Source organism: Aquila chrysaetos, chromosome 6 (assembly GCF_900496995.4).
Source record: "Aquila chrysaetos chrysaetos chromosome 6, bAquChr1.4, whole genome shotgun sequence".
Classification (NCBI taxonomy): Eukaryota; Metazoa; Chordata; class Aves; order Accipitriformes; family Accipitridae; genus Aquila; species Aquila chrysaetos.
Window position 1 is genome coordinate 6,386,213 of NC_044009.1, and position 24,025 is coordinate 6,410,237.

Consider the following 24,025-nt stretch of genomic DNA (forward strand, 5'->3'; position numbering starts at 1 on the left):
GCCCTCAGACTACCGCTCCCGTGGTGCGGCGGGAAGGGGCCCGCCCGTCGCGCGGCGATGACGCGCCGCGCCGCGCGCCTCCTGGATGACGGTGCCGCGGGGGTAACATGGCGGCCGTACGGGAGCGGTGGTGAAGGTGAGAGGTGGGGCGGTGCCTGGCCATAGGGGCGGTGGGAGCCGGTCGAGGCCGGAGCGGACTCTCGGGGGTCGCCTCCCAGGCGGCAGGGGCAGGGCAGGGGAGGGGAGGACCCGCCGCGGCAGGGTCCTGCCGCCCCTCTGAGGTGCGCGCCGCCTTGTGGGAGCGGGAGAGGGGCGCTTCCCGCCCTTTGCGTCGCGCGCGCCGGCCATTACCCGGCCCGCCTTCCCCCTGAGGGCTGAGGAGAAGGCGAGGGCGGTCGCCCGGAGCTTCTGCCCAGTGCATCCCCCCGGCGCTGGGATGGCGGGGGAGCAGAGCCTGGCCGATCAGGGAGCTTGGCAGCGTGTGTCCCTCATCCCCTGGTCCCTCTGCCGCAGGGACGGGGACAGGCTGGACGTGGCGTCGCTGAAAGAGCTGCGGGACGGAGTCTGGCTAAGGCGAGGGAGAAGGCAGGAAAACTGCAGTCGTTCATGTTCAAGAGGGACTCGAGCTGACCATGCCTCACTTGTGAAAACGTTACTCATCCTGAAAGTAAGCAGAGGAGTGATCGCTGGGGGCCTGTTTATTGGAAGGGAGAAGGAAAGATGAATTTTTTTTATTTCTGATATATGAGTAATTTCCAATTGTAGAAGGTGGAATAATTTCCTTGTGAAAGAAAGAAGGTTGTTTTTAAAAATGTGTATTTATCTGGTTCTTGGTAGGATGCTTAGCTGGATAGCTGTCGGCGCTTGGTGAGCCACCTTTATTTACTGTTTTTTTCCCTGTAGCGCAATGTCCCTGTTGTTTACTCGTTCCAAGTCAATAGTTGCAGTGAAGAAGGATAAAAGACACATGGCTGAGGTAAATGCTTCTCCGCTTAAGCATTTTGTCACTGCAAAGAAGAAGATCAATGGTATCTTTGAACAGTTGGCTGCATACATCAATGAGAGTTCCTCATTCCTGGAAGGTAAGCTGAATTCTTGAACTACAAGTGTGTAACAGTGGTTCGCCCACATACAATTCCCCCAAAGATTAAACCCCTCATTCAGTTAAATAGCGCTGCTAGACCTGTGCTTATTTATACATGCATGTCTGTTTATATATCATTTTTTAGAAGAAGAACAGAAAATGATTTTATTGAATTTGGGTGGAGTTCAGGGTTCATATTTTAAAGCTGACAAGTTCACACATGTTAGGAAACTGAGGTAGGTAGTGAGCTATGCTTGGTTTTTCTGTTGTTTGAGCGTTTTTTAATAAATTATGCAAGACCCCTTAGGTTTTTTTACTATAATTGTTTCAATATTCTTGCCTAGACATATCATTGCTAGTGGCATGTAGCATATGCCAATAATTGGCTTTAACAGCTTAAGACACAGGTGATGTTTTTTTTGTTTTTTTTTTTTTTTTTTTTTTTTTGGAAGAGTGTTGGAGTGTTTGAGGTGTTGGCCGTGTTCCGTTTAAGGCAGTCCTAAGGATGAGAATGGTTATTAGATACACGAAAGAGACCAGCTGATAAATATTGATGCAAAATTGCCTCAGGGTGTAATTACATGTGTCAAGACTACCCACGTGGTGGGACACAGATAAACATTTAGTTATGTGTGTTACATCATGAAGAGGTGTTTCACCCAGTACTGAGACAGATGATTTCTGGAATTCAGAGACATGATGTATTTTGATTTTAGAAACACACAAGAACATAGAGCTTGATCCTGTCACTACAGAAGAGCAGGTGCTGGAAGTCAAAGGCTACCTGTCAAAAGTCAGTGGCATTAGTGAAGTGTTGGCAAGACGACACATGAAAGTTGCTTTTTTTGGAAGGTGAGTCACGTGCTTATGTTGCCTATGCTCCCCACTCAGTAAAGCAACTGGCATCTTTAGGACTGTAGCCAGTAAAAAATATTTATAGAAACACTAGTGCTGTAGCTTTTGCTTGTAACATGCCTGTCCGTGGTACTAGTCCTCTTGTTTACAATTTACAAATATTGTAGCACATAATTCTTTGGTTTGGAAGAATTCTTAAAATAAGAAGATAGGAAAGTCTTTCTGTAAGTTACCTATGGCACCTAAATTGTTAATGCTTCTGATACTGCTTGGGTTTAGAGAACTTGCTTTCTGTAATATCAAAATGAGTATACCTGAATCTCAGAAGCCTAGCTATGCCATTCTTTAATCTGACTTCAGGACAAGCAACGGGAAAAGCACTGTGATAAATGCCATGCTATGGGACAAAGTCCTTCCTTCAGGAATTGGACACACCACTAATTGTTTCTTGCGTGTAGAAGGGACAGATGGACATGAAGCTTTCCTGCTTACTGAAGGCTCAGAGGAAAAGAAGAGTGTTAAGGTACAATTTCCTTAACCATAAGATAAAGGAGAAGAGCTCTTCAGAAGTGCCAGAGAAGGGAAGGAACAAGAAAATTAAAGTACTATGAATGAATTTCACAGTTAAGGATTTTCATCATTAAAGGAGTAGAGACGAAGAACAGGTTTTTGTTACATGTAGGAAGGGACGAATGGAGCAAGTTACAGGATGGAACTTGTTCATTTTATGAAAAAGATAAAAGATAAATGATAAAAGATAAATGTTGTATTTGTAAGTGATAGCAGGGAACCAAAACGATGACTCGGGAAGTTCTGAGCTCTGTATGACTGACAGAAGGCAGAGACTTCCTGATAATTCCTCAGTAGCCTTTCCTGACAGGAAAATTTCTCATAAACTCTCACTAGGCGGTTGCCTTTTGACTAGGAGACTCAAGCAAGTTTTATGTGGAAAATCTCCCAGGGAGAAAGTAATTTGGAATTGGGTTTTATCTTAAACTGTCTGTGAACAGCCCTGAAGGAGAGCTAATTGTGTTAATGGGTCTTAGCATACAGGAAATGTTATAAATTACCCATCTTTTTAATAGACAGTAAACCAGCTGGCTCATGCCCTTCATCAAGATGAACTTCTGAATGCTGGCAGCCTAGTCAGCGTAATGTGGCCCAATTCCAAATGTCCTCTCTTAAAGGATGACCTGGTGTTGATGGACAGGTGAGAAATACCTTTCTTTCCTTTCCTGCTTATCACAGATTAATCACAGAAATGTATTCAAATACAAATTTAACAAACATCAAGGAAATTGACCCTGTTCTAATCTATGGCTAAAGTCCTGTAGTTAGCAGTCAGAGTTCCTCTTGATTGGTACTTCCTTTTAGTCTGTACTGTCACCTCAGGAGAGTGTAGCTCAGACACGGGAAATTAATGCCCTGAAAAGGTGAAAGACATTTCTTACTAACTTTTTTTAATTCTATTTTTGCTGTTTCCACAGCATGGTAATGTCTCTTTTCTCTTTATTGCTAGCCCTGGCATTGATGTAACCACAGAGCTGGACAGTTGGATCGACAAGTTCTGTCTAGATGCTGACGTATTTGTCTTGGTGGCAAATTCTGAATCAACACTGATGCAAACTGTATGTTCATGTCCACTTGTTCAGTGAGTTTGGCTAAAAGTTAAAAAATTTTGACATAGTAATCTTAAGAGGTTTTGTTCTGTTTTGGTTAGGAGAAGCAGTTCTTTCACAAGGTGAATGAACGTCTGTCTCGACCCAATATATTTATTTTAAATAACCGCTGGGATGCATCTGCCTCTGAACCAGAATACATGGAAGAGGTTTGTGCTGTGTTTAAATTCCTTCTCTTTGCATGGATATTATAGAGTCCATTTTGACTGTGGTCCTTGTGGGTAGAATCATAGTATTGTATGTGATTGTTTTACAGTTTGGATTTTTATTACCATAGTGTAGAGACTAGAGGGAGTATAGACTAGTGATCAGGACATGACTCTTGAAATTTCTGAGCTGGAAATCAAGAGTTTCACTGGGGCCTTTTGAAGTTAGATCACTCAGATAACCTCTGGAAGATGCCATAAAACAGCAGTGTCTTTTCTTATTCTTTTGTATGGGTAGCTTACACCAGCAGAGGGCATCTGGGTGCCTGGTCTAACCTTTAAGAGATGGAGGGTAAAGTGGATTTAACTGCATGTGGGCTTTGTCCTGTTTCTTCCTCAGGTGCGTCGACAGCACATGGAGCGGTGTACCAGCTTCCTGGTAGATGAGCTGGGTGTGGTGGATCGAGCCCAGGCAGGGGATCGAATTTTCTTTGTGTCAGCGAAAGAAGTGCTGAATGCCAGGATTCAGAGGGCTCAAGGGATGCCAGAAGGAGGTGAGGAAAGCTAAAAGAAACTTCCATTTTCTTATAGGGAAGAAAGTAGAGAATGTATTGTTCTAACAAATGGATAAAATTGGGGTGGGTCATATTATTAATAGAGCAGTCAAAAACTGGTGACTTGAAGCCAATGCAAACATGCTGATAAAGGAAAGCAGGAGCATTTCCTTATGTCCAACATCTGATTGCTTTCTCAAAATTTAAGTGGTTGTTTTGTACTTTCCTTCTCTCAGGTGGAGCGTTGGCAGATGGATTTCAAGTAAGAATGTTTGAGTTTCAGAACTTCGAGAGAAGATTTGAGGTGAGCATTATGTGTACTAATCTTCTCTTTAGATTTTACTCCTGAAAGACTAGAGACTAGAGTTTGTAAACATGGAGTGGGACAACCTTTTGGGAATAGATTATATGGGAAGGAGAAGTTTTGTTAGTGTGCTTCTGCCTGCTGCTAATATTGGGCTGCCTTTTGTATACAGGAATGTATATCGCAGTCAGCAGTAAAAACAAAATTTGAGCAGCATACGGTGAGAGCAAAGCAGATTGCGGAAGATGTTCGTCTCATCATGGATTCTGTGCATATTGCTGCCCAGGAACAGCGGTAAGGAGAGCTGATGCTTGGTGCTTGCATAACTGAGGCTTGTATCTGGGAGAAAGTTAAGGGAATATGAGCATTTAAAATGCAAAGCAGACTACAGCATGTTTGGGAGTGGGAAGAACACGTACTGGTTGTCTTGCTGCTAGTGAATTGTGAAAGTATTGGGGAAAGAACCTCTCTTTTGTCCTGTGCCATGTGTATGCAATGTATTGTAGATACTGACATGTTTTGGTCTTGGGCAGGAGAATCTGTTTTGTTTCTGAAATTCAGATTACATTTGTAGATCAAAAATGCGTTTGTCTGGCTTTTTGATGGGCACTTCTTTTTCACCAGAGTTTACTGTCTGGAAATGCGAGAGGAACGACAGGAACGTTTAGGTTTTATTGACAAACAGCTGGAGCTCCTTACTCAAGACTACAAGCGGAAAATAAAACAGATCACAGAAGAAGTGGAGAGGCAGGTAAGGAGGAGTGGCTGCAGAAAAATTGGTTGTCTGAAACAGCTACCAGTATGGTGGGAAAAATGCAGAGTGCTGACAAAGGTTTGAAGTACTAGAAATGTGGGACTTAATGGATGGGAAGAGAAGAAATGCTTTCAGAAGTCTTTTTTTTTTTTTTTTTTTTTTTTTTTTTTTTTTTTTTTTCCCCCCTTGAGGTAATAAAATGAAAACTAGAATCCTTGGGGGAAGCTTTCAGAGAGACTCATATAAGATGCTTTAAAAAAAAACAATGAGACTTTGATTAATGTCTGAATTATTATTGCTACTATATTTCAGTCTTAAATGCTTTGTAAAATACTAAAATGTTTCAGATAAGTTTCCTTATTATTTCAATCTAGAATAATGTCAGTCTTCTTACTATCCATAATAACATGCCATTTTTACTATTACAAATATGCAGAAAAGGCCTATTCATTTTTCAGAAGTCTTATATTGCCTCAGTCTTTTTCTGTCTGTGTTGTTATACAGAGCATAGATCTACATAATTCTCAGCCATCTTCTTTCTTTGCAAGTCACCAATATTGCATTTTGCAGTTGGCACACAATAGCTGCATGGAGCTACACAATCATGGTGCCTAGTGTTCAGCAGTGTTTGCTAAGAAATGCATGTCTTCAGTGGTAGTTTTCCATCTCTACCTAGGGCAGAATATATAGAAACTCTGTCCTGTGCTGTTTCCCTAGGTGTCAAATGCAATGGCAGAAGAAATCAGACGACTTTCAGTATTAGTAGATGAATACCAAGCAGACTTCCATCCATCTCAAGTAGTTCTTAAAGTTTACAAGAGTGTAAGTGATGTTTGGTTCTTACAGGTTGGTTAAGCAATTTAAAGAGGCCTTTTTTTTGCTCTGGGTCAGTAATTATGCCAGCTCTTTGATGCTTAACATTCTTCCAACTAGGATATGAGCTAAGCTTTTCATATTGTGAGAGATATTCTGTTAGAATGTCTCCTGCATTTGGATAGCTTCTGTAAAAAGTGAACATCTCAAAAAAAAAAAAAAAAAAAAAAAAAAAAAAAGGGGGGGGGAGAAATAGGTTTTTTGGCTTTTTTAATAATCTCACTGATAAATTGATAATACAAATGATGTGTCACATTGTATAGATCAATCAGAACTTTTCCTAGACTACAGAGTACATGTGAGATATTTTGATTTGCTTTTTCCTCTCCTTCACTGAAGAATGGGGAGGGGGAAATGAAATTAATGTTAGAACATTGGACAGACAGAATGTGTGCTCCTGTTCTGGGAAGGTTTTTTTAACTGGCAAGCTTTAGCACCTGCATCCTGCATCTTACCTATGTTTATTTTAAGCTTAATAACCCTTTCTTTGTTTGTCAGGAGCTGCATAAACACATTGAGGAAGGCCTGGGCCGTAACATGTCAGATCGTTGCTCCAATGCAATCACAGCTTCCCTGCAGACAATGCAGCAAGAAATGATAGGTCAGTTCAGCAGGCAGTATTTCCCTTTATCTTACCTTTAACTGTAATGCAAAATAACTAGGTAGATGTTCTGGGTTTCTCTTTAATCTGATGGCTGATGTGCAGCTGGCATTGTCTTAGTTTCCATCTTGATCAGTAATGCTGTTGTGTAGAGGACTAGTTACTCCTGCTTTTTCCACTCCTGTGTCTGAACTCGTGCAGTGATTTGCTAATGAATATATACAATCAGCTTAATCCTCATGACAGAGAGGAACTGTGACTTTGGAAACTTGAGAGATTCTCAGACCAAGATCCTAATGAAATGTGAATGACTTGTAACTAGGTGACTGTCTGAATATAAGCTTTAATAGGAGTATGGTGCCTAAACACTTTTAGAACTGGCCTTCAGCATCTGTTTTCCAAGCTATTGCTAAACTGTAAACTTCACCAGCTACCTGTAAGGATTTAGGAGGGTCCATGGAAAGATTTCCTTCTGAGTTGATCTGAAGAACTAAGAATTTAATAGTAATTCATGATGTATCTCTTGCTTTGCAACATGCTTGGCTTTAGGAAATTCCAGGTACTAAGAAAAATAACTGTGGGGGATGGGATAACCACCCTGATTACAGAATACAAGTCCAATTAATTCTTGTGAACACAATAGCCTTTTTTTCAATGTTTTTATTTTCTGTCTGTGCAGATGGGTTAAAACCCCTTCTCCCAGTCTCTTTGCGGGGCCAGATAGACATGTTAATTCCCCGACAGTGCTTCATGCTCAGCTATGATCTGAACTGTGACAAGCTTTGTGCCGACTTCCAAGAGGACATAGAATTCCATTTCTCTCTTGGATGGACGATGCTGGTGAACAGGTTTTTGGGACCAAAGAATGGTCGTCGGGCCTTGATGGGCTATAATGACCAGGTAAGATAACACCTCATTGAGTGATCAGAGTAGATGAGATATTCATCGGTTCAGTGGCTGCTGAAGTCTTTTTGGTGGGAAGGGCAGGGGCTTGCCTTCTCTTATTCTGTTCTTTGTTTTTGTTTTGTTCTGTTGCTGCTTTTCTAATTAGGTTCAACGCCCTTTAACACCAGCAAATCCCAGTCTGCCTCCTTTGCCTCAGGGCTCTATGACCCAGGAAGAGCTCATGGTGTCAATGGTGACTGGACTGGCCTCATTAACTTCCCGAACTTCCATGGGAATCATCGTGGTTGGTGGTGTGGTGCGTTGGCAATCTGAGCAGCATTTATATAAATAAAGTTGGAGCACTGATTTGAAAAGTGCTTGCGCTACTGGATCCTGTAGATGTTTGCTGTTCACAGATAGTGAAATACTTTCTCCTTTGATCTTCTATTTGCGTATAAATATTGAGCTTATTTTGCATAACAGTTAAGCTTGGAGCTGGTGTTGTAAATATAACCCTTCAAAGTGTGTTACAAAAGCATTAAATAGTCTCTCGTTCTTTTGTGAGAATAAAAAAAAAATTCAGTATTTTTCTTTTCCCATTTACAAGGAATCAGGACAGAAATATCTACCAAGAGCCTTTGATCATGTGTATCTTCCTTCCTGGAAGGGGAGGAGAGCACGTAATTTGAGATACTATGCCTAATTTATTTCAGAGAAAATCAGCACTTGCTGCTTTTCTGTCTTTTGAAAATAATGAGTGTTTTGAATCTCAAATCTCCCCGAACTGTGGAGGCATAAGAGCTGTAACTGAAGTTGCATGGTAACTCTAGTTCCTGTTGCAGGAAGAATCTAAGTTTCTGTAGTGCCAGTTCCATACCTACACACTATTCTAGTGTCACAGTGTCTAGGGGTGGATGATTTCTCAAAGGGGAGATGGTTGCTTAAAAACATCTTTTACTTCAGAAACAGGGATTCTGTGAACCAGACGAAGTTTGTCTGCGCTTGCAAATGTAATTTAAATGTGCTGGAAAGGTTAATCCATACAGAACCCGAGCAGTTTAGGTTAGGTATTTTTATTTTGTAGACTGGACGTCAGTAGTAAGCTGTCTGACTAATGAAACCACTTGCAAGCTAGGGTTAACCTATCTGGCTTGTTTTCATGTGCCTAGAATACAAGTGCAATGCTCTGGGCACCATTGTTAGGAGTTAGCATCATTCCTAGATGATGATTGTGTCATCTGTTTTTCCTTGTGCTTTTTCTAGGTATGGAAGGCTGTGGGTTGGAGACTGATTGCTCTCTCTTTTGGCCTTTATGGGCTCCTTTATGTATATGAGCGCCTCACCTGGACCACAAAGGCGAAAGAGAGAGCTTTCAAACGGCAGTTTGTAGAGTATGCTGGTGAGAAATTGCAGCTCATCGTCAGTTATACGGGTTCTAATTGCAGCCACCAAGTCCAACAGTGAGTTGCCTATTTTCAGCTAAAACCTTATCTAAATTCTGTTGTTTGGTTTTTTTTTTAATGATATTCCCTGTTTTAACAAGATAAGTCTGCATATTGAATTTCAGATTTAAAAATGTGTAACAATACCTGTGTTTTAAAAGAATATTACGGGGTTTTGAATCGCCAATATAGTATTTGGGTGCTGTTAAGCATTAGTCTTAATGTACTTCCGTCTCTCAAATCAAATTGCTCTGATGCTCTAACATATTCTTGTGCAGAAGTGGAAAGATGAACATCTGAGTCAGTATCATCATCACTATACAACAAAGGGTTTTATTCCTTGAATTTTGGTGCTTGATCTTACTTTTCATCATAGCCAACTATTCTCCTTGTTCCGTAGAGAGCTTGCTGGAACATTTGCTCATTTGTGTCAGCAAGTGGATGTCACACGGGAGAACCTTGAGCAGGAAATTTCTGCCATGAATAAAAAAATTGAAGTTCTGGATTCACTGCAGAGCAAAGCAAAATTGCTCAGGTGAGATTTTATTATCCCATATACACAGACATTTGCATACAATTGTTTTTCATGGGATTGCCCCAAGCTGTTCAGATTAGGGTGTACCTTGTGCAGCCCTTGTTCAGTCATAGCATTTGATGTGCAGACGTCAGCATCTTTCCCCACCAGGTTGTGTTCCCTTTCATTATGTACTTTCCCATGTACTGTTGACAGTCATTTAAATCTTCTGTCTTACAAAACACCTTTTCTTTCTTGTTTTTGGTTTGTTGGAATTACAGTTCCTTTCCATTTATCAAAACATGCAGTCCTCTATTCCTACAGACTCCTTCAGGTTATTATGAAATTATGCAAAAAGTCTCACCCTCGCCTTTGTACACAGTAGTCTGATGTTTTTATTCACCCTGCAAAGGCCATCAGGAAGAATTTTTCAAATGTTCCTTATCTACACAATAAGATCACTGTGAAGTTGTGACCAAGATCTCGGTTTGAACCTCAAAGCCTAGGGACTGCTAGCAGGCAAGTCTTCCTGACCTGAGGAAGGGCAAGGAATGGTAGCAGCATTTTGGAAAGGACCTCTGGCATTCCTCTCCGTGCCTTGCTGTTTACTCGTTTTAGTCATGCTTCTTTCAGATTGGCTTGAGAAGAGCTATTTTACTCACCTAATGGAGACTTTCTGTCCTTGCAGGAATAAAGCGGGTTGGCTTGACAGTGAACTCAACATGTTCACACATCAGTACCTGCAGCAAAGCAGATAGTGTGGGAAGAAGCGAAAAACAACACTTTCCCTTCAGTGCTCTCTTAATTACTGCAGAGAACATGGTGGGTGATGGAATTCCCTAAAGGGAATGAGCAAAAACCTATTGCTATGTTTCCAGTTGCTGTGTGAACAACAGGATTCTGCTTCCCTGTTTTGTGTCCCACCTCTAAACACTAGCTGTTTATAACTGTTCTTTTTCCTTCTTGTGAGACCAGGCTCCTTCAGAAGGAATGTGTGCTTCATACATTTACAGGGGGCTTTTTAAAGCAAAATCAAGTAGAGTAACAAATTTAAAACAAAAACCCAAGTGTTTATCAGGTTAAAAGTTATTCTGACACCTCTTTATGGAGTCATTGATTTTACTACATGAAGATAGAACTTTTGACTTCCAAGCCCCAAGTTTATGTATGTGTGACAAGCAGCTGTGTCTAACACAGATCCTGTGCACACAGACGTAATGATGGTTTCACAATGCATTTATAGCCCATGCAGGCCTATCTTTTAGGATAATATTCTGTTATTGTAGAACATGACAGAGAATCACCGTGTCCCTTCATAGAAAGGTTTATTACTGTCAGTATGTTTAAACCTATGAACAAAACTCAGTTCTCTTCCAGAGCAAGAGGGACTAAGATTTTGCTTTGGTAAGCTTATTGTCTTTGGAGTTAGTTTCTTCCTCTTACGAGCTCTTTAATAATACAGTCTGGCCCGTTTCATGTCATGGACAAATAGTTTGCCAAGACATAACTAGCTCCTGTGAAGGAGGTAGTGCTGATAATTTGGCAGCTTGTTGAGAAAGAAAAATAGGAAAGAAAAGCCAGTTGACAGAATGTAATGAACTGCCTTATGAGATAAGTTGATGAATGTGGGGTTTTTTTGGAAATGCACAGCTGTGTTTCTGGAAGCAGGCCTTTGGAATTCCATTACCACTATTTGGCCACAAGAACAGCATGCGGATTACAAACTGTAAGAGATTTTGCATCATGTAGAGTTCCCAAAGGATGTTACAGTCCATGCAGTGATATGATTTGATATTGTTTCTCTTCTGTTAAAAGTATGAGAATGAACTGCCAAGCGCCACTCCTCTGGGGCAGGGGGGAGACCTGTCCCTTGTGTTTCATGCCAGGGCAAGAATGGGTTAAGGCAACTTATTTTTTTTAAAGACATTCTTTATCTGCAAATAGGTTAATTTAATCATTGAGTTTTGCCCTGAAGCAATTTTGAATTTGGAGTATAAGGTTTGGGAATTGTAAAGACTGGAGTCTCTTCCTGTTGGAATTGATAGAGGAGAAGTTCCCACTGATTTCAGTAGTACCAGGATTATGTTCCTATGTTGCAGAGTTTCTTTTCCACTTTGGTGGGTCAGTGTTTTGCCATGTGATGGGTATAGCCTTTCTGTTCCCCACAAAATATCTGAGGAATCCAGAATCAGATCCAGCAGTTCTGAAGTTAGTGACAACCTAAATCTGTTCAGCATCAGACTTCAGAGAATTTGGGCTGTTCTTGAGCAGGTCCTAGCTGAATTCAGGACTAGTAAGCAGTGGGGTGTTTTTCTTATTGAAAATGAGACTTTTCACTTGAAGATGCTATCAGCTGGCCTTAGGATTTCTCGTTCATGCTAAGGTGTGAATATATGTTGCTGTGACAAGTCTCCGGTTTCATGTGTCACGAAAGTTCCAGAAAGAAGCAGCTGCCTGATAATTGAGGGAATAAAAATAGTGAAATGTCAGTAAGTACTTTAGGCTGTGCTAAGCTTTGCAGTAAGACTTGAAGTTTCTTGATCATGTAGGAGCTGGCAGTGAGACTCTTGTTATATCCCTGGAATGCAGGAAGCAAACAAACCTTTCACTTCCAGTAGACAGCTTTGAATCCAACCCAAACTGAAAAGCCATTTTCATCAGAGGGCTTCATTGGCCATTACTGGTTTCCTCAGGCAACCACCAGGACCTAAATATGGCTTGGATCAGATCTGAGAATGAGTAAGAAAGAAATTTGAGTCCTTGCCTCTAGAAGTGTGTTCCCTGGGCTTGTGGTGAAGTATACTGGAATAAATGGAATCGTCCACTGTTACTCTGCTGTAGGTATGTGAATAAATTCGGATCTCTAGTCTCAGGCGATCACATACACATGCATAATAGGCTATGGACTATGCTATTGAGTTAAACATGAAGCACATCCCTAATACACCAGGAAACTGTCAGTTCTAGGTAGAGGGAGATGACGATGTACTACTGCTCAGCAGCTGTAGGCTACCTGAAATGCTGACCTTGCTTTTGAAGACGTGCGGTGTTAGCATCTCTTCAGCTGGCCTGTAGGGGAAATCTGATAAATGAGCTGATCTTTAAGCCAGTGTCTAATCTGTAAAGGAAAAAGAGATTGGTGCATTCTTAGAATCTGGTGTCTTCCCAATGTGTGTGTTTCTGACACTGTTCAGATTTTGGTGATGTAGGCATTCTCACTGTACGCTGAAACCTAACCTATAAAACAGGGGAAAGAACCGCTTGAATTTTTTGAGAAGCAAAACCGCTAACATGGCAGGGAAGAATTTTTAAGTATGTGTGTAACCCTTGTCCTTAGAAGCCTGAGTGATCACGAATCAAACTTTTAACAGAAGGCCTATGAGCTGGATTCCTCTTAAATAAAATACAGCTGTACTTCTTCAATTCAGAGTGGTGGAGGAATGAACGCTATCAGCAAGGAGGCTGTTCTCTTCTGGTTTTCATAAAGAATGATAAACTAATCCTTAGAACAGGTAATTCCAAAAACAATCTTCCCTGAACTCTTAAGAGTTAAAGAAGGTCAGCTAAATGCACTTTATCTTATTGCTGCTACTTATTTTTCTCATTGTGTTATGTTGGTGGAGCTCTTCAAAATACTCTTACCAGTGAGTTTTCTCTCTGCTGTATTTAAGGTGATAAATTTGCATGAATTATTCCTGTATCAATGCTGTAAACAATGGAAACCAAAATAAAAATGAATTGGAAAAATATTTCTCCTGATGTATTCTGCGTGTCATGATACAAAGTCTTCAAGTGTAAGTATAATATATTCAGATGATGATATGCTGCCGTGTTGTAGTAAATTGCATGTTTGAGAATAGTGACCTTTTATCTGTGTTCTTACTGTGAAAATTAACAAGGAGATCAGTGATACTGAATTATCTGATAGAAAGTTTGAGAGATTCCTTCTTAAGCTACACTAAAAATGTTAGTATTGAATCAGTGATTTCTTGAGAATGTTGTAGCAAGTAATGGTCAGCAAATACTGCAGCAATAGACTGAAACTGTGGTGAACATCACATGGTGCGTCTTAGAAGAGAAAAGGGTAGATTTCCCGTGATAAATTTCCAAAACGGCTTCCTTTTGGCTTCTGGAGGAGTTGGGGGTACGCGGTCCGTTCAGACAATGAGCTGCGGCGATTTCAGGAACCCAAAAGGAGGAACTTGGCGGCCGCCTCCTGCCCTGCTCTAGCACCCTGCCGGGGCTCCGGCCGGCGGCTCGGGAGCGGCTCTCCCGCCTCCTCCGCGGCCCGGCCCGGGCCGGCTGCCGCCGCCGGGTGGCGCCTCGGGCCCCGCGCATGCCGGGAGCCGCGGGGCGGGCCCGTCCGCGGCGGGCGGCCGCTCGGCTGCGGGGACGGCCGGGCCGGGCCGGGGCCGCCCTGGGGAATCCCGGCGGGGGCTGGAGCGAGGGCGGGGATCTCCCGGCCGCGGGATCGCCTGGCGACCCGGCCGTTCGGAGCGGCGGGGTGCGGCGCAGGTGGGCCTGAAAACGCGGGGGTCGGCGGGGGGAGAGCGCGGGGAGTTTGAACATCCGCAGCGCTGGAGCCGCATGGCCTGGCGAGACCAGTTCTCCGTCGGCTGCCGGGCTGGTCTTTTGGAGGGGGGAGCGGAATTTTACAATGCTCGGGGCCGTCTTCCCTTCCTCGTGGGCATGGGAGAGCTGAACCAGCGCGTCTGCGCAGAAACAGCCCTGGGAAGCTCGGCTTAGGTGTTAGTCAACTTTCTTGCAGAGATGAGAGTTTTTAGCTCCCGAGACAACCGTTATTTATTTTTAACTGCGAGAAGCTAAGCTCCTTTTCACAAAGGATTCAGACTAAAGCAGTTTCATAAGCTTGAGCCCTTGGGGTTGAGCATGAAGGACTAACAGCTTCTTGTAGATTATGCTAAGAGTGGATCTCATCTGGTAAAACCCTTCCAGAAAGTCCCTTGACTAATGTTATTTTCGGAGTATTTGCTTTCCGATGAGCAATGATGAGAGGATGCTGTTAGCTTTGTCCTGTGAATACTGTGAGAACTTCTGTTTTGTTCAAATGATCTCAAATTCAGTGCCTCAAGACTGGTATTTCTATTTTACGTTCAGTAGTGCACCTCTCGCTTATTCTTGTAACAAAAAGATATGCTGTAGTTTTTTGATTGTTAGCACTGCTCTTCGGTCGTCCCAGTGCTGTTGTACAGCATATGCATTTGATTCCTCGTGTCCAGTTGCCAAGGTAGCAGATGCAAAAACAAATCAGATGAGCTTTGGAGAAGGGCTTAGGGATCCTTTGGAAGAAAAGGTCATAGAGAAGCACATAGTGTTCTTGAGAACACAATTGAGCACTCTAGCCAAAAGCAGTGTGGGGGTTAGGTTTAGGGGTTTGTTTTGTTTTGTTCTATTTAAAAAACCCACTTTCTGCAAATTTAGAGGAGCTTCTGATGTAAACATGTTGAACAGTGTGACAGCCTTCCCGTCAAACTGAGCTTTATTTATTTATCTATTTATTTATTTATTAACTCATTTTTTCCCCTCTTCGAGTAAAACGGCAGTAACCCTTGGTGATTAACGCGTGGGATTGGAATTGTCTGAGCCCTAGTCCAGAGTCATAATTGAGCCTTTTGGAATATTCCCGCCTGGGGAATGTGGAGGACAGTTTTGACTCAGTATTTTTTTTTGATGTAGTAAATACATTCATATTCATTGTTCATATTTTGAACTGATGAGCATCCTGGTATTATCACAATATAAATTTTGATGCTCAGAATGTTAAAGCAGAATTACATAAGGTGGTCCTGAATCTCAGCCTCTAAATCAAATGTCTCTTATTTGGCTTTTTTATGTGACTTTTTTCATGCTTATTGTTTCCTCTGTAAGAGTGCCTTGTCTCTCTTCAGTCAGCTGCCGGTTTCTGGGTGCAAAATATTTGACAGTACATCTGAGGGGAGAGAAGTATGCAGTGGTGCTAGTTCTTAGCATAAAGAGTTTTGAGACTGGCTGATTTCTCAGGAGCAATGATCAACACTCCCAACATTCTAACAGCTGTAAGTGGTTTTTATGAAAAGTCCCCCGAAAGTGGTTTCTCCTGGGTCTGCTTCTTCGCTTAATGCTTCCATTTATGTAGTTCACCCTTCTGGCTTTACAGGAAAATGTTTTCATAGGATGGAATTAGAGCACCTGAAGAGGCTACGTCAGGCCAACCAGGAACTTCTACAAAGGCTCAGAATGAAGCAGGAAGAGATCAGACAAAGACTTCCCAGCAAGCCACTCTTTCCAGCATCTCTTCGTAATAGAACATCTACTGAAATATCTGTCCCTGTGGCCAAGAGAGGGGTATGTGTTGTGTCTGTGCTGGAAGTGCTGACAAGCAAATGGGCCTTGTGTGATAGGCAGCAGCTCCGCCTATGAAGTGGTGTGGTAAAGGAGACATACGGACATGGAGGAGCTGGTAGAAATTGGAATGTGGAATATGGAGTCTGTTAGAAAAGTAGCTAGACTTTGTTTATTGTTTATCCTGTGGTCTCCAATATGTTTTCCTTGCAAAGGGTTCAGACATCAGTTCCTGCCTAAGAAATGTAGGTTTCTTAATCTAAGATAGGAATGAACATTGTGGAATGTAATCCTGTTATGTTTTCTAAGCACAAAGGCTGAAAGTTTAGCAGTTCCTCAAATTGGGAAAAGCTGCATTTGGCTGGAAGTGGATCCCTTTCTTATCTTCTCCAACCACTTAATAATGTCTCATGAATAACACAAGGATATTGCTTTTTTCCCCACAGGAATTTAAAGGGGTGAGCAGACTAGAATGAGAGGTTGATTTTTCTCTTACTGAGTGAAATGTTGTGGGAACATATTTAGCTAACGGTCACAAGAGCATTCCAGACGCCTTTAGAAGGCCTTGAACAGAATAAACAAGAAGACAAAAATAAGATATCAATTAGGAGAACACAGGTGCGCATTCCATGATAAAGGGAACTTGGCACAAAGAACCTCAATTCGGCAGTTTATCTTGACCAATTAGACTGAGACAAGTTTCGCATGTTTTAGTTAGTATAACCAATTATGTCTTATGTCTATGCGCGTGTACAGTGTTGATATAACCAATCATTAAGTGTAACTAGGCACGTGGACAGTGCATGAATAATGTGTGTAACCAATAGTAAAATAGCTAAACACATGTACAGATGTAACAAATGTATAAAATGATGTCTGATGCTCTAGTAAAGGGTCTTCAACTATGATCATATTGATCTGTCGTTGAGTCCATGATTATGCTCCCACAAAATGTCCTAATGAAAGGTAATTGTAAGCTGAATGATGCCATGTGGTATGAGAGTCTCTGTCCTTACAGAAGGAAAGTCAGGTCAATGCTGTGACGTCTACAGCTGATCCTGCGGTGTTGGTGTCTGTGGAACCCGGAGCTTACGCAGCCAGAGCAGCCTTCTGTTCATCTCTTAAACACAGCAGCAATGACAGAGGGGTACAGCAACAACAAGCGAAGATGCACGAAGCAGTAGGTTTGGATTCCAGCTTTCCTGGGAAAGAGAAGAACGTTATGCCAGTGTCTGCAATCATTATGTGTGGCAGAGAAACCTCCGGAGTGGATAGGGATGGCTATGCTCGAGGAAGTCCGGAGAAAGAATCCTTCCTGCTGGGACGTGGAGAGAACAGAAAACAGTCCACTCTGCTACCTGGTTTCCATGAGAAGAAACAGCTTAAGGGTCATCTGGACCCATCACTGAGCAGAATACAAAGTGAAGAGACCAGTAAGCAGCATGTGGTCATTAGAGAGCCCATAATCCCTAAATCAATCTTGCTGACATCTCAGTCCAAAGAGTTGAAGGTAAATGGTGAAACCAATGCTTTGCTTATTTTTGTAAGTCAATAGACGGATGGGGAGAAAGGGTCAGGAGAACATTGCTTGCCCTGTTCCCACTGTGTGAATTGCAAGTTGGGGTCAGAACTGTTCCTAGCCTTAGCAGCCAGGGGCTGTTGGCAGTTTGTTCAGGCCCTGCTTTCCTTAGCCCTTGAACCGAAGAAAACTTGAGCACTTCACTGTATGACTCCATGTCATTTGCATATGTGAGTCATATGCTCAGGGAGAAGAGCCTGGTGCAGTGCAGCTGCTACACAGGTTGTTTCTTTAAGCGTGAAGGGCAGGATATTGCCATGATCATCCTCCAAGGTAGCGCAGGTGGCCTGATGTTTGGGGATGTGTGATGCAGGGAAGTCAGCGTTTTGTTTAAAGCCCTGAAAAATACTGCCTTAGCCCAGGCAAGTCCCCTGCATCCTCTCTCTGTTTTATGAATTGAGAAGACAAAAGGCTGGTGAGCATATTACTGGTAGAGTCATAGATAGAATCCAGCCTCAAACTAAGCTGCAGCTATCCCATTTGAACAGCCGCTAGTTGTCTCCTAAGCTGTACATTTGAATGTCGTGCTAGATGTATAGGAAGTCTTTATGAATTGTTTTCTTCCCAGAAGGAAGCTGGTCATGTGACTTTTCAGTCTGACCCTGAAGAATATACCATACCTCTGAGCAGCTGGTCTGTGCGTCCTTTCCTGGGCTATGACTGGATTGCAGGTGAATCCTAAATCTGAAGCAAAGCTCTCAGCATGATGTGGTAATATAAAGAGTTAAAACACAGTTTACGACCCCTTTAAGTTGAGGTGTGACACAACTGCAGACCTAGAGCCCACGTAGCAGGTCTCAGCGGAGGAGCTGCAGTTTTGTCGGAAGCCATTCCCTGTCCAAGCCAGAGGTGACCTGTGCTTTCCTGGAACAGTGAAGTGGCAGTGGTATGGGAATCCAGGCAGCAAACGGCAAAGCTGAGGGGATACCAAGTAGCCGAAATGAATGAATGCAGTAAGGGACACAAACCACGCAGTAAATCTCTGGCCTGACATGATGGCATGTTCTTCTCATTATCCATTTTGGTGCTTCAGACCTTTGGTTCTTTTCACTGTTTTGTATGAGGCTTGCTTTGATGCTTTCCCAAATTTGGTCAATCCTTGAACTTTTCACTTTTCTTGGCGTTCTCAGGGCTCCTAGATACAAATTCTTCAGTAGTAGAAGAATCTGACCAATACTTTTCTGAGCTGCATGAGTTCCGACAGGCCAACAGAGAAGCGTGTGTTCATGAGCAGCACCTGGAGTAAGTGGGTATCGGGGAAGGGCTGAAGCAGCAATGTATGCCTTTAGAGTAGTGAGAAGTATAGTCTGATTGGAGTGGTAAATTGTAAGAGTGGCTTTGTAGGCCTTTATTTATCTCCCAATCAGAAATGTATGCTTGGAAAAGGTGGGGCTGTTCACAGGGCCTGACCCCGTCACTAACTGATTCGTTTGCATGTTTCTTTAGGCCTGAGGCTTTGGATGACATAGTTCCTGAACAAGAACCAGATTTGATAACCAGTTTGCATAAGTGTAAGATCAGTTTTCTTCCTAATCCAGTTTCAGATAACTGAGCAGTCTTTGCCTGTCATTCTGAGAGCGCCCCACATCATGCAAGATAAGGAAGAATGTGTTACTTTTAGCTGCAGCTTCTGAACCAGATTCAACTTCCTACTCCAAAGATACTTGAGTCTTCTAGGGATCCTCTCTCAATCAGTGTCATCTGATTTTGTCAGGGTTTCTTGTAGTTGGCTAATGTTCTCTTTTTAAGTTGAGGAGGTTCAAGTTTTGGGTTTGCTTTTTAGGAACTTATTTGGGGACTGGAAATGTAAAAGTGAAATATTTCAGGAAAAGCAGCTCTTTCTATAGAATGCATGTGCAGCACTGTGGTAGAACACAGCTTTGTTGATTGGGTTGAGGAACCTTCTGACAAACTAGAAATACCATGACGGTTTGTTACTCTGTGGCAGGTGTTTACTGTTATCGATTAAACCAGCGCCTCTTCACTGTCCCTGTCGATTCAGAATCTACCTGCCCCGTGTGTAAGATCCCACGTACTCAGCAGCCTGCAGAGACACTGGAAGAGCCAGCCTATGTCAGGTAGATAAGAATTATTGCTTTGTAATATGCAGAACTCAAGGAAACAGTAGGGAAGAAAAAGCTGATCATGTAAGGGAGAAAACAGCATCAGAATAGCTCTGTAGAAGGTTGCTGTTCTCAGGGCAGAGATATCTTGCTTAAAAATTCCCTACTGATCTTTTCCATAAGCAGAAACAGTTTTGAAGTCAGTGAGAAATGCATGTTTATCTGAATTTGGTCCAGAATCTGAATGTACATGTTAAGTGTCTAATGCCCTAATCCAAAACTGGTTTGCTTGGTTTGCTTTGGGATTAGACCCTGGATTCTGAGTGGGGAAGGCATGCAAATTTCCTCTGCATTGTCGAAGGTGTAGGCAGTTACTTCCTTTGTGTGGTTGCAGGGTCAGCATTCCCAGGTCTACCCTTATGCCTGCCTACAAATACAAAGCCCATCGCAGGAAGAGCTTTGAACCGGCCGACAATCTAGCATTACCTTCAGTAAGTTGCTGTCTTCTTGCTGGTACTGATGGCACAGCCCAGGCTGGGCATTGTTTTACAGCACAAGAAGGAAAGAGAATCTGGGACTCGTCCCCCTGGCAGGGTTTCCACTAAAATTTCTGATCTGCGTCACTGAGATAACAAGAAAAAACATTGGTGTGTGCTTCTGTGTTCATACCTTTGTATAACTGGCATAAAGTATATGGACATATCTCCAAATGCTTTACACTGAGAAAAAGAAAGTGCCATATGGAGCTGTATACTTCTGGGGCATGATTCAGCTGACTTATTTCAGGCATTGACCTTTCAATACAATGAACCATACCTAAGAGTGCCTGTTTCTTTCCACAAAAGTTAGGGAGTCTAAAACATAAGCTTCTGTGAAGTATTCACAGTGTATAGGGGCCAGGCAAAATCAAGAGTGGCAAGGGTGGATTTAAAACTGTTTTTGTAGAGTTGGTCCTGTATTCCAGCCACTAGGCAATGCTGCAGGCAGTAGTACTAATCAGATCTAGCCCTGGCGTAGAGATTTCCAGGGAAGAGGTAGGAAGAGGCCTGGTTTTGAGGTTTAGGAAACTGGATGAGTCAGTTGAGACAGGTTCAGAGAGGTTGGGTGCTTAAGTTCACAGAGCAGGAGATCAGTTTAGAAATAATTAGCCACTGAAAGGTGGAAGAGGGGACAGCTAAGCAGTTTTGTTTCATTAGAGATTTCTTCTCTTTCCTGTTAGTCCTATAAAACTCCTCAAAACTTAATTAATTACTTGCTAAAACCTCCCTGTGCAGAAGTTACTATTTACAGCTAACAGGTGACAATAGGTTAAAAAGGTAAAGCACTCCAGTGCAGCATTCCCATCTCTTTTCACAGCATTGCCTGGCTGGCTGGGAAAATATCATCCCTTCCAGCAATCCCAGGCTCAGCAGTTTGGATCTGCGAGCTTCACTGGAAGAGAAGCCTTCTCACCATCCTCGCCTGGTAAGAATAGCCCCTTAAGAGTCCCTGGAGGTGCTGTGAATTGCACAGCTGGGAATTGCAATCCTGTCTCTCTAAAGGGCATAATAATCATTGATGGCTGAACAAACGAAAATGCCTGGAAGATTATCTCCTTATCTCCACAGGGAAACATTTTCCTTCCGCTGCTGTGTAACCTAGTGTGCACGGACACAAAAAAGCAAATGGAGCTGGATAACAGGGAAAAGCCTGTTCAGCTCGCCAATCTTCATCAAAATGGCAAAAGTCACTTTTGCATTCTTTGATTAATATCCTCTTTATTTGGATTCCAGAACTCGGTGTCCAGATTGTCAGGAAGAACCAGAACTGACCAGCTTCTGAACCTGACCCACTTGACACACTTCAGATTTAGCAGTGCTTCTCAGCAGAGGGAGCAAAACAAACCAGGACACTACAGAGCAGCTCCAAATTTAAATCCGACTGCCTCAACTCTGTGAACTACTGACATGATTGCCCTGGGGAAGGGATGGGCAAAGGGTGTGGAAACAACTCTATTTGGATAAAAATAAATCTTTGAACAGATTTTTCCTAGTTTTCATAGTCGTGCACATACGTGAGCAACCAATGCACATATATGAGAGTTTGTACATTCAACTATGTTTTTTCACTTTTCTTTTTTGCCTTTTGCAGCTACTTCTAAGCAGATGCATGAGCTTTCCCTCCTAGGGCTGGATAAAGTGATGTGTACAGGATGACTAGTACTGTTACCACTAGGACAGCCATAGCAACAGAGTTCATCTGCCGCCTCAACTAAATAAACCAGAAGTGTAATGTTAACTCTGAATGCCAGGGTGAGGAATTGGCCTGTGAATGGTCTGTTTCAGTGGAATGCATACAAATACGTTAATTTCCAAATGTTTGAAACATGACACATAATTTGCTAGTGCCTTAAACTTGAGTTACTCAATAATTTAGTTAAAACCAAAAAAATCCAGTTTCTTTTCAGTGCAATGTCTGTAGCTACAGGGTGCATTACATCAGAGTGATTATGAATGTGAAAAAGCATGTTAAAGTGAAATGAGATTTTATTCATCAAAAAGCTAGATAATGCCTTAAAATGTTTGCAAATTATGCTTGCATCTGCTTTTCCAAGTTTTTTGGAGACAAACCAAAAAACGTTCTGGAGTTTTTGAGTTGTACCAAAACAAAATAAGTTATATAGTGTGATTTGTTTGAACTTTATAGACTGATCTTGCTTTCCTTGTCTAAAAACAGTGAAACTGATGTTTTATTTTGCCTTGAATGAGCCTGAAACAGAAATTCCTGCCTCAAATTTATTTCTGGGAGCTAGTTTGACAGAAGGAATTGGATTTGCACCAATGATAGTTTCAGCTTCTTGGCATTCACTGTTATTTATGTATCAAATACATTATTTATTAAATCAAAAGTACAAATAGACTTTTTTTAAAGCAAGGAAAGAAATATTGCTAGTTTATGAAATCTTAATGTAAGGCTTAGAATGGAAAATGAAAAGCATGACTGATCGGTTTAGCTTTGGGTTGTGCATATGTAGGGTAAAGTGAATGGAATTGGTCACATTATTTCCCTTACTGAAAATACTAATTTTAAAATAAATTAATCCAGTGAATATAAAATGCTAGCCACCAAATGTTACACTAAATAGGGCAAATTCAAGATTTTTACTCCCTTGCCTTCAAACCCAAAACATTAGAAGTCATAAACCTCTTCTTAATTTATCCTGAAATAAATTACAGCAAGCCTGCTCCACTTCATAAATAGAGAAAATGAAGCACTGTAAGATTAAGTAACTTACGTGAGATCTATCTGGTGAACGCAGGATGGAACCAATGTTGAACTCAAAATGTTTCTTGATAGCTAGGAATACATTCAATCTTTTACACTTGTGAAAGTATTGAAAGTGTGATTATGACTCTCTTCCTCCACTAGAAACAGGTGAAGGAAGTCAGTGATACTGCACCTCTTTACCCAAGTTAACCTCAATTTGTCTCTTTGTTGGTTCTGGCCTGCTTGATACTGCCCTCATTTGCAAGCTGAAACAGGCTGAAAATGCTACCTGTTTATGGAACCTCTTTTTTTTTTCTTTCTTTCTTTTTTTTTAATTCTTCATCTCCCTTCATGTCTCTCCATTGCAAGGCTAAGCCTTACAATGCCAGATCTTGTCCAGAGTTGCAAATCTTTAGAAAAGGTTCTTTTTTCCATGTGTGCACTTCAGGCTAGCTTTAACTCTCCCTTCGTACCCTTCCTCTTGTGTTCTCACATCACCTTTCAGGTGGAGCTTCTCGCAAATGCTCAGTCTCAAAATACTCTTTTTTTTTTTTTTTTTTTTTTTTTTTTAAATTATCTGAGCTATCGCATGTTCCCTTTTTGCTAATAAAAAAAAATACATTCCACTTTCACATTAGGAGAACTGATCTCAATTTCCATGTTAAAATATTGGCACCTTCTTTCACTTTCTTGTCTGAACTGGTATAGGGAATTGTTTCCTTTTTGTTTATTACTCTTTCAGAGCAGAAAATCTGATTTGCTTATTAACTTAGAGAGTGACCTGATGGTTCTATGTTGTTTTTATAGTTATGTCTCCATATCAGTGCAGAATAAGCTTATATCATGATCCTTTTTGCATAGGGAATCTAACCAGTGTACCCAGGTTTTCCAGCAGAGCTTAAGCAGACTGTATGTTTTGAAATTTCTACTCTGAGTAGTGCCCAGTTTAGTTTGTAGTTGATAATATACAGAAACAGATTTTTCTGCTGGCCAACTTGGTCTTTTTTTTCCATTCATAATTATCAAAGATTTTGCAGTTGGAGCTTGGTTAATATTGTTGATACATGATCCAGAATTTGGTCTAGAACCCTTTGTTTATAGCTG

General features: G+C 41.8%; 3 protein-coding genes across 10 annotated transcripts in view; all 3 read left to right on the forward strand.

Annotated features, from left to right (window-relative positions):
• The first annotated feature begins 21 nt into the window (after nucleotides 1–21).
• MFN2 (mitofusin 2) lies at nucleotides 22–13,440 on the forward strand. 3 transcript variants are annotated; one of them, XM_030018745.2, is made up of 19 exons: nucleotides 22–136; nucleotides 514–667; nucleotides 838–1,082; nucleotides 1,801–1,936; nucleotides 2,300–2,462; nucleotides 3,025–3,149; nucleotides 3,459–3,567; nucleotides 3,660–3,767; nucleotides 4,165–4,318; nucleotides 4,555–4,622; nucleotides 4,795–4,916; nucleotides 5,247–5,373; nucleotides 6,094–6,198; nucleotides 6,748–6,850; nucleotides 7,530–7,750; nucleotides 7,902–8,051; nucleotides 8,999–9,195; nucleotides 9,578–9,712; nucleotides 10,380–13,440. In XM_030018745.2, the coding sequence occupies exons 3-19, from the start codon at nucleotides 908–910 to the stop codon at nucleotides 10,447–10,449; spliced, it is 2,268 nt and encodes a 755-aa protein (XP_029874605.1). In that variant the 5' UTR covers nucleotides 22–136; nucleotides 514–667; nucleotides 838–907; the 3' UTR covers nucleotides 10,450–13,440. The 3 variants fall into 3 exon arrangements, with proteins under 3 accessions (XP_029874605.1, XP_029874604.1, XP_029874607.1); XM_030018744.1 differs by having other exon boundaries at nucleotides 23–136; nucleotides 904–1,082; XM_030018747.1 differs by lacking the exons at nucleotides 22–136; nucleotides 514–667 and adding an exon at nucleotides 1,230–1,320 and having other exon boundaries at nucleotides 971–1,082.
• On the forward strand, nucleotides 10,429–21,697 carry LOC115343151 (migration and invasion inhibitory protein). 6 transcript variants are annotated; one of them, XM_030018756.1, is made up of 11 exons: nucleotides 14,063–14,206; nucleotides 15,581–15,747; nucleotides 15,849–16,036; nucleotides 17,052–17,543; nucleotides 18,181–18,283; nucleotides 18,743–18,854; nucleotides 19,059–19,123; nucleotides 19,561–19,690; nucleotides 20,070–20,166; nucleotides 21,032–21,139; nucleotides 21,448–21,697. In XM_030018756.1, exons 3-11 carry the CDS (start codon nucleotides 15,866–15,868, stop codon nucleotides 21,610–21,612), a joined length of 1,443 nt encoding a protein of 480 aa, XP_029874616.1. In that variant the 5' UTR covers nucleotides 14,063–14,206; nucleotides 15,581–15,747; nucleotides 15,849–15,865; the 3' UTR covers nucleotides 21,613–21,697. The 6 variants fall into 6 exon arrangements, with proteins under 6 accessions (XP_040980536.1, XP_040980535.1, XP_029874616.1 ...); XM_030018757.1 differs by having other exon boundaries at nucleotides 15,601–15,747; nucleotides 15,828–16,036; XM_030018755.1 differs by having other exon boundaries at nucleotides 15,601–15,747.
• Nucleotides 21,698–21,933: 236 nt separating this feature from the next.
• TNFRSF8 (TNF receptor superfamily member 8) overlaps nucleotides 21,934–24,025 on the forward strand; it is a 37,347-nt gene continuing 35,255 nt past the window's right edge. Inside the window, exon 1 of the mRNA XM_030018752.2 lies at nucleotides 21,934–21,988. The gene's annotated coding sequence lies outside the window, so the exon portion shown is untranslated. The remainder of the gene's footprint in view (nucleotides 21,989–24,025) is intronic.

Bases quoted from the DNA above. Each gene is read 5' to 3' on its own strand.
- MFN2 (XM_030018745.2), top strand. From the start codon at position 908: ATGTCCCTGTTGTTTACTCGTTCCAAGTCAATAGTTGCAGTGAAGAAG. The intron at 3,150-3,458 runs GTGAGAAATACC...CTTTATTGCTAG, and splicing joins GACCTGGTGTTGATGGACAG to CCCTGGCATTGATGTAACCA. The intron at 8,052-8,998 runs GTGCGTTGGCAA...TGCTTTTTCTAG, and splicing joins TCATCGTGGTTGGTGGTGTG to GTATGGAAGGCTGTGGGTTG.
- LOC115343151 (XM_041124602.1), top strand. From the start codon at position 15,866: ATGGAATTAGAGCACCTGAAGAGGCTACGTCAGGCCAACCAGGAACTT. The intron at 17,544-18,180 runs GTAAATGGTGAA...TTTTCTTCCCAG, and splicing joins CTCAGTCCAAAGAGTTGAAG to AAGGAAGCTGGTCATGTGAC. The intron at 21,140-21,447 runs GTAAGAATAGCC...TTTGGATTCCAG, and splicing joins CTTCTCACCATCCTCGCCTG to AACTCGGTGTCCAGATTGTC.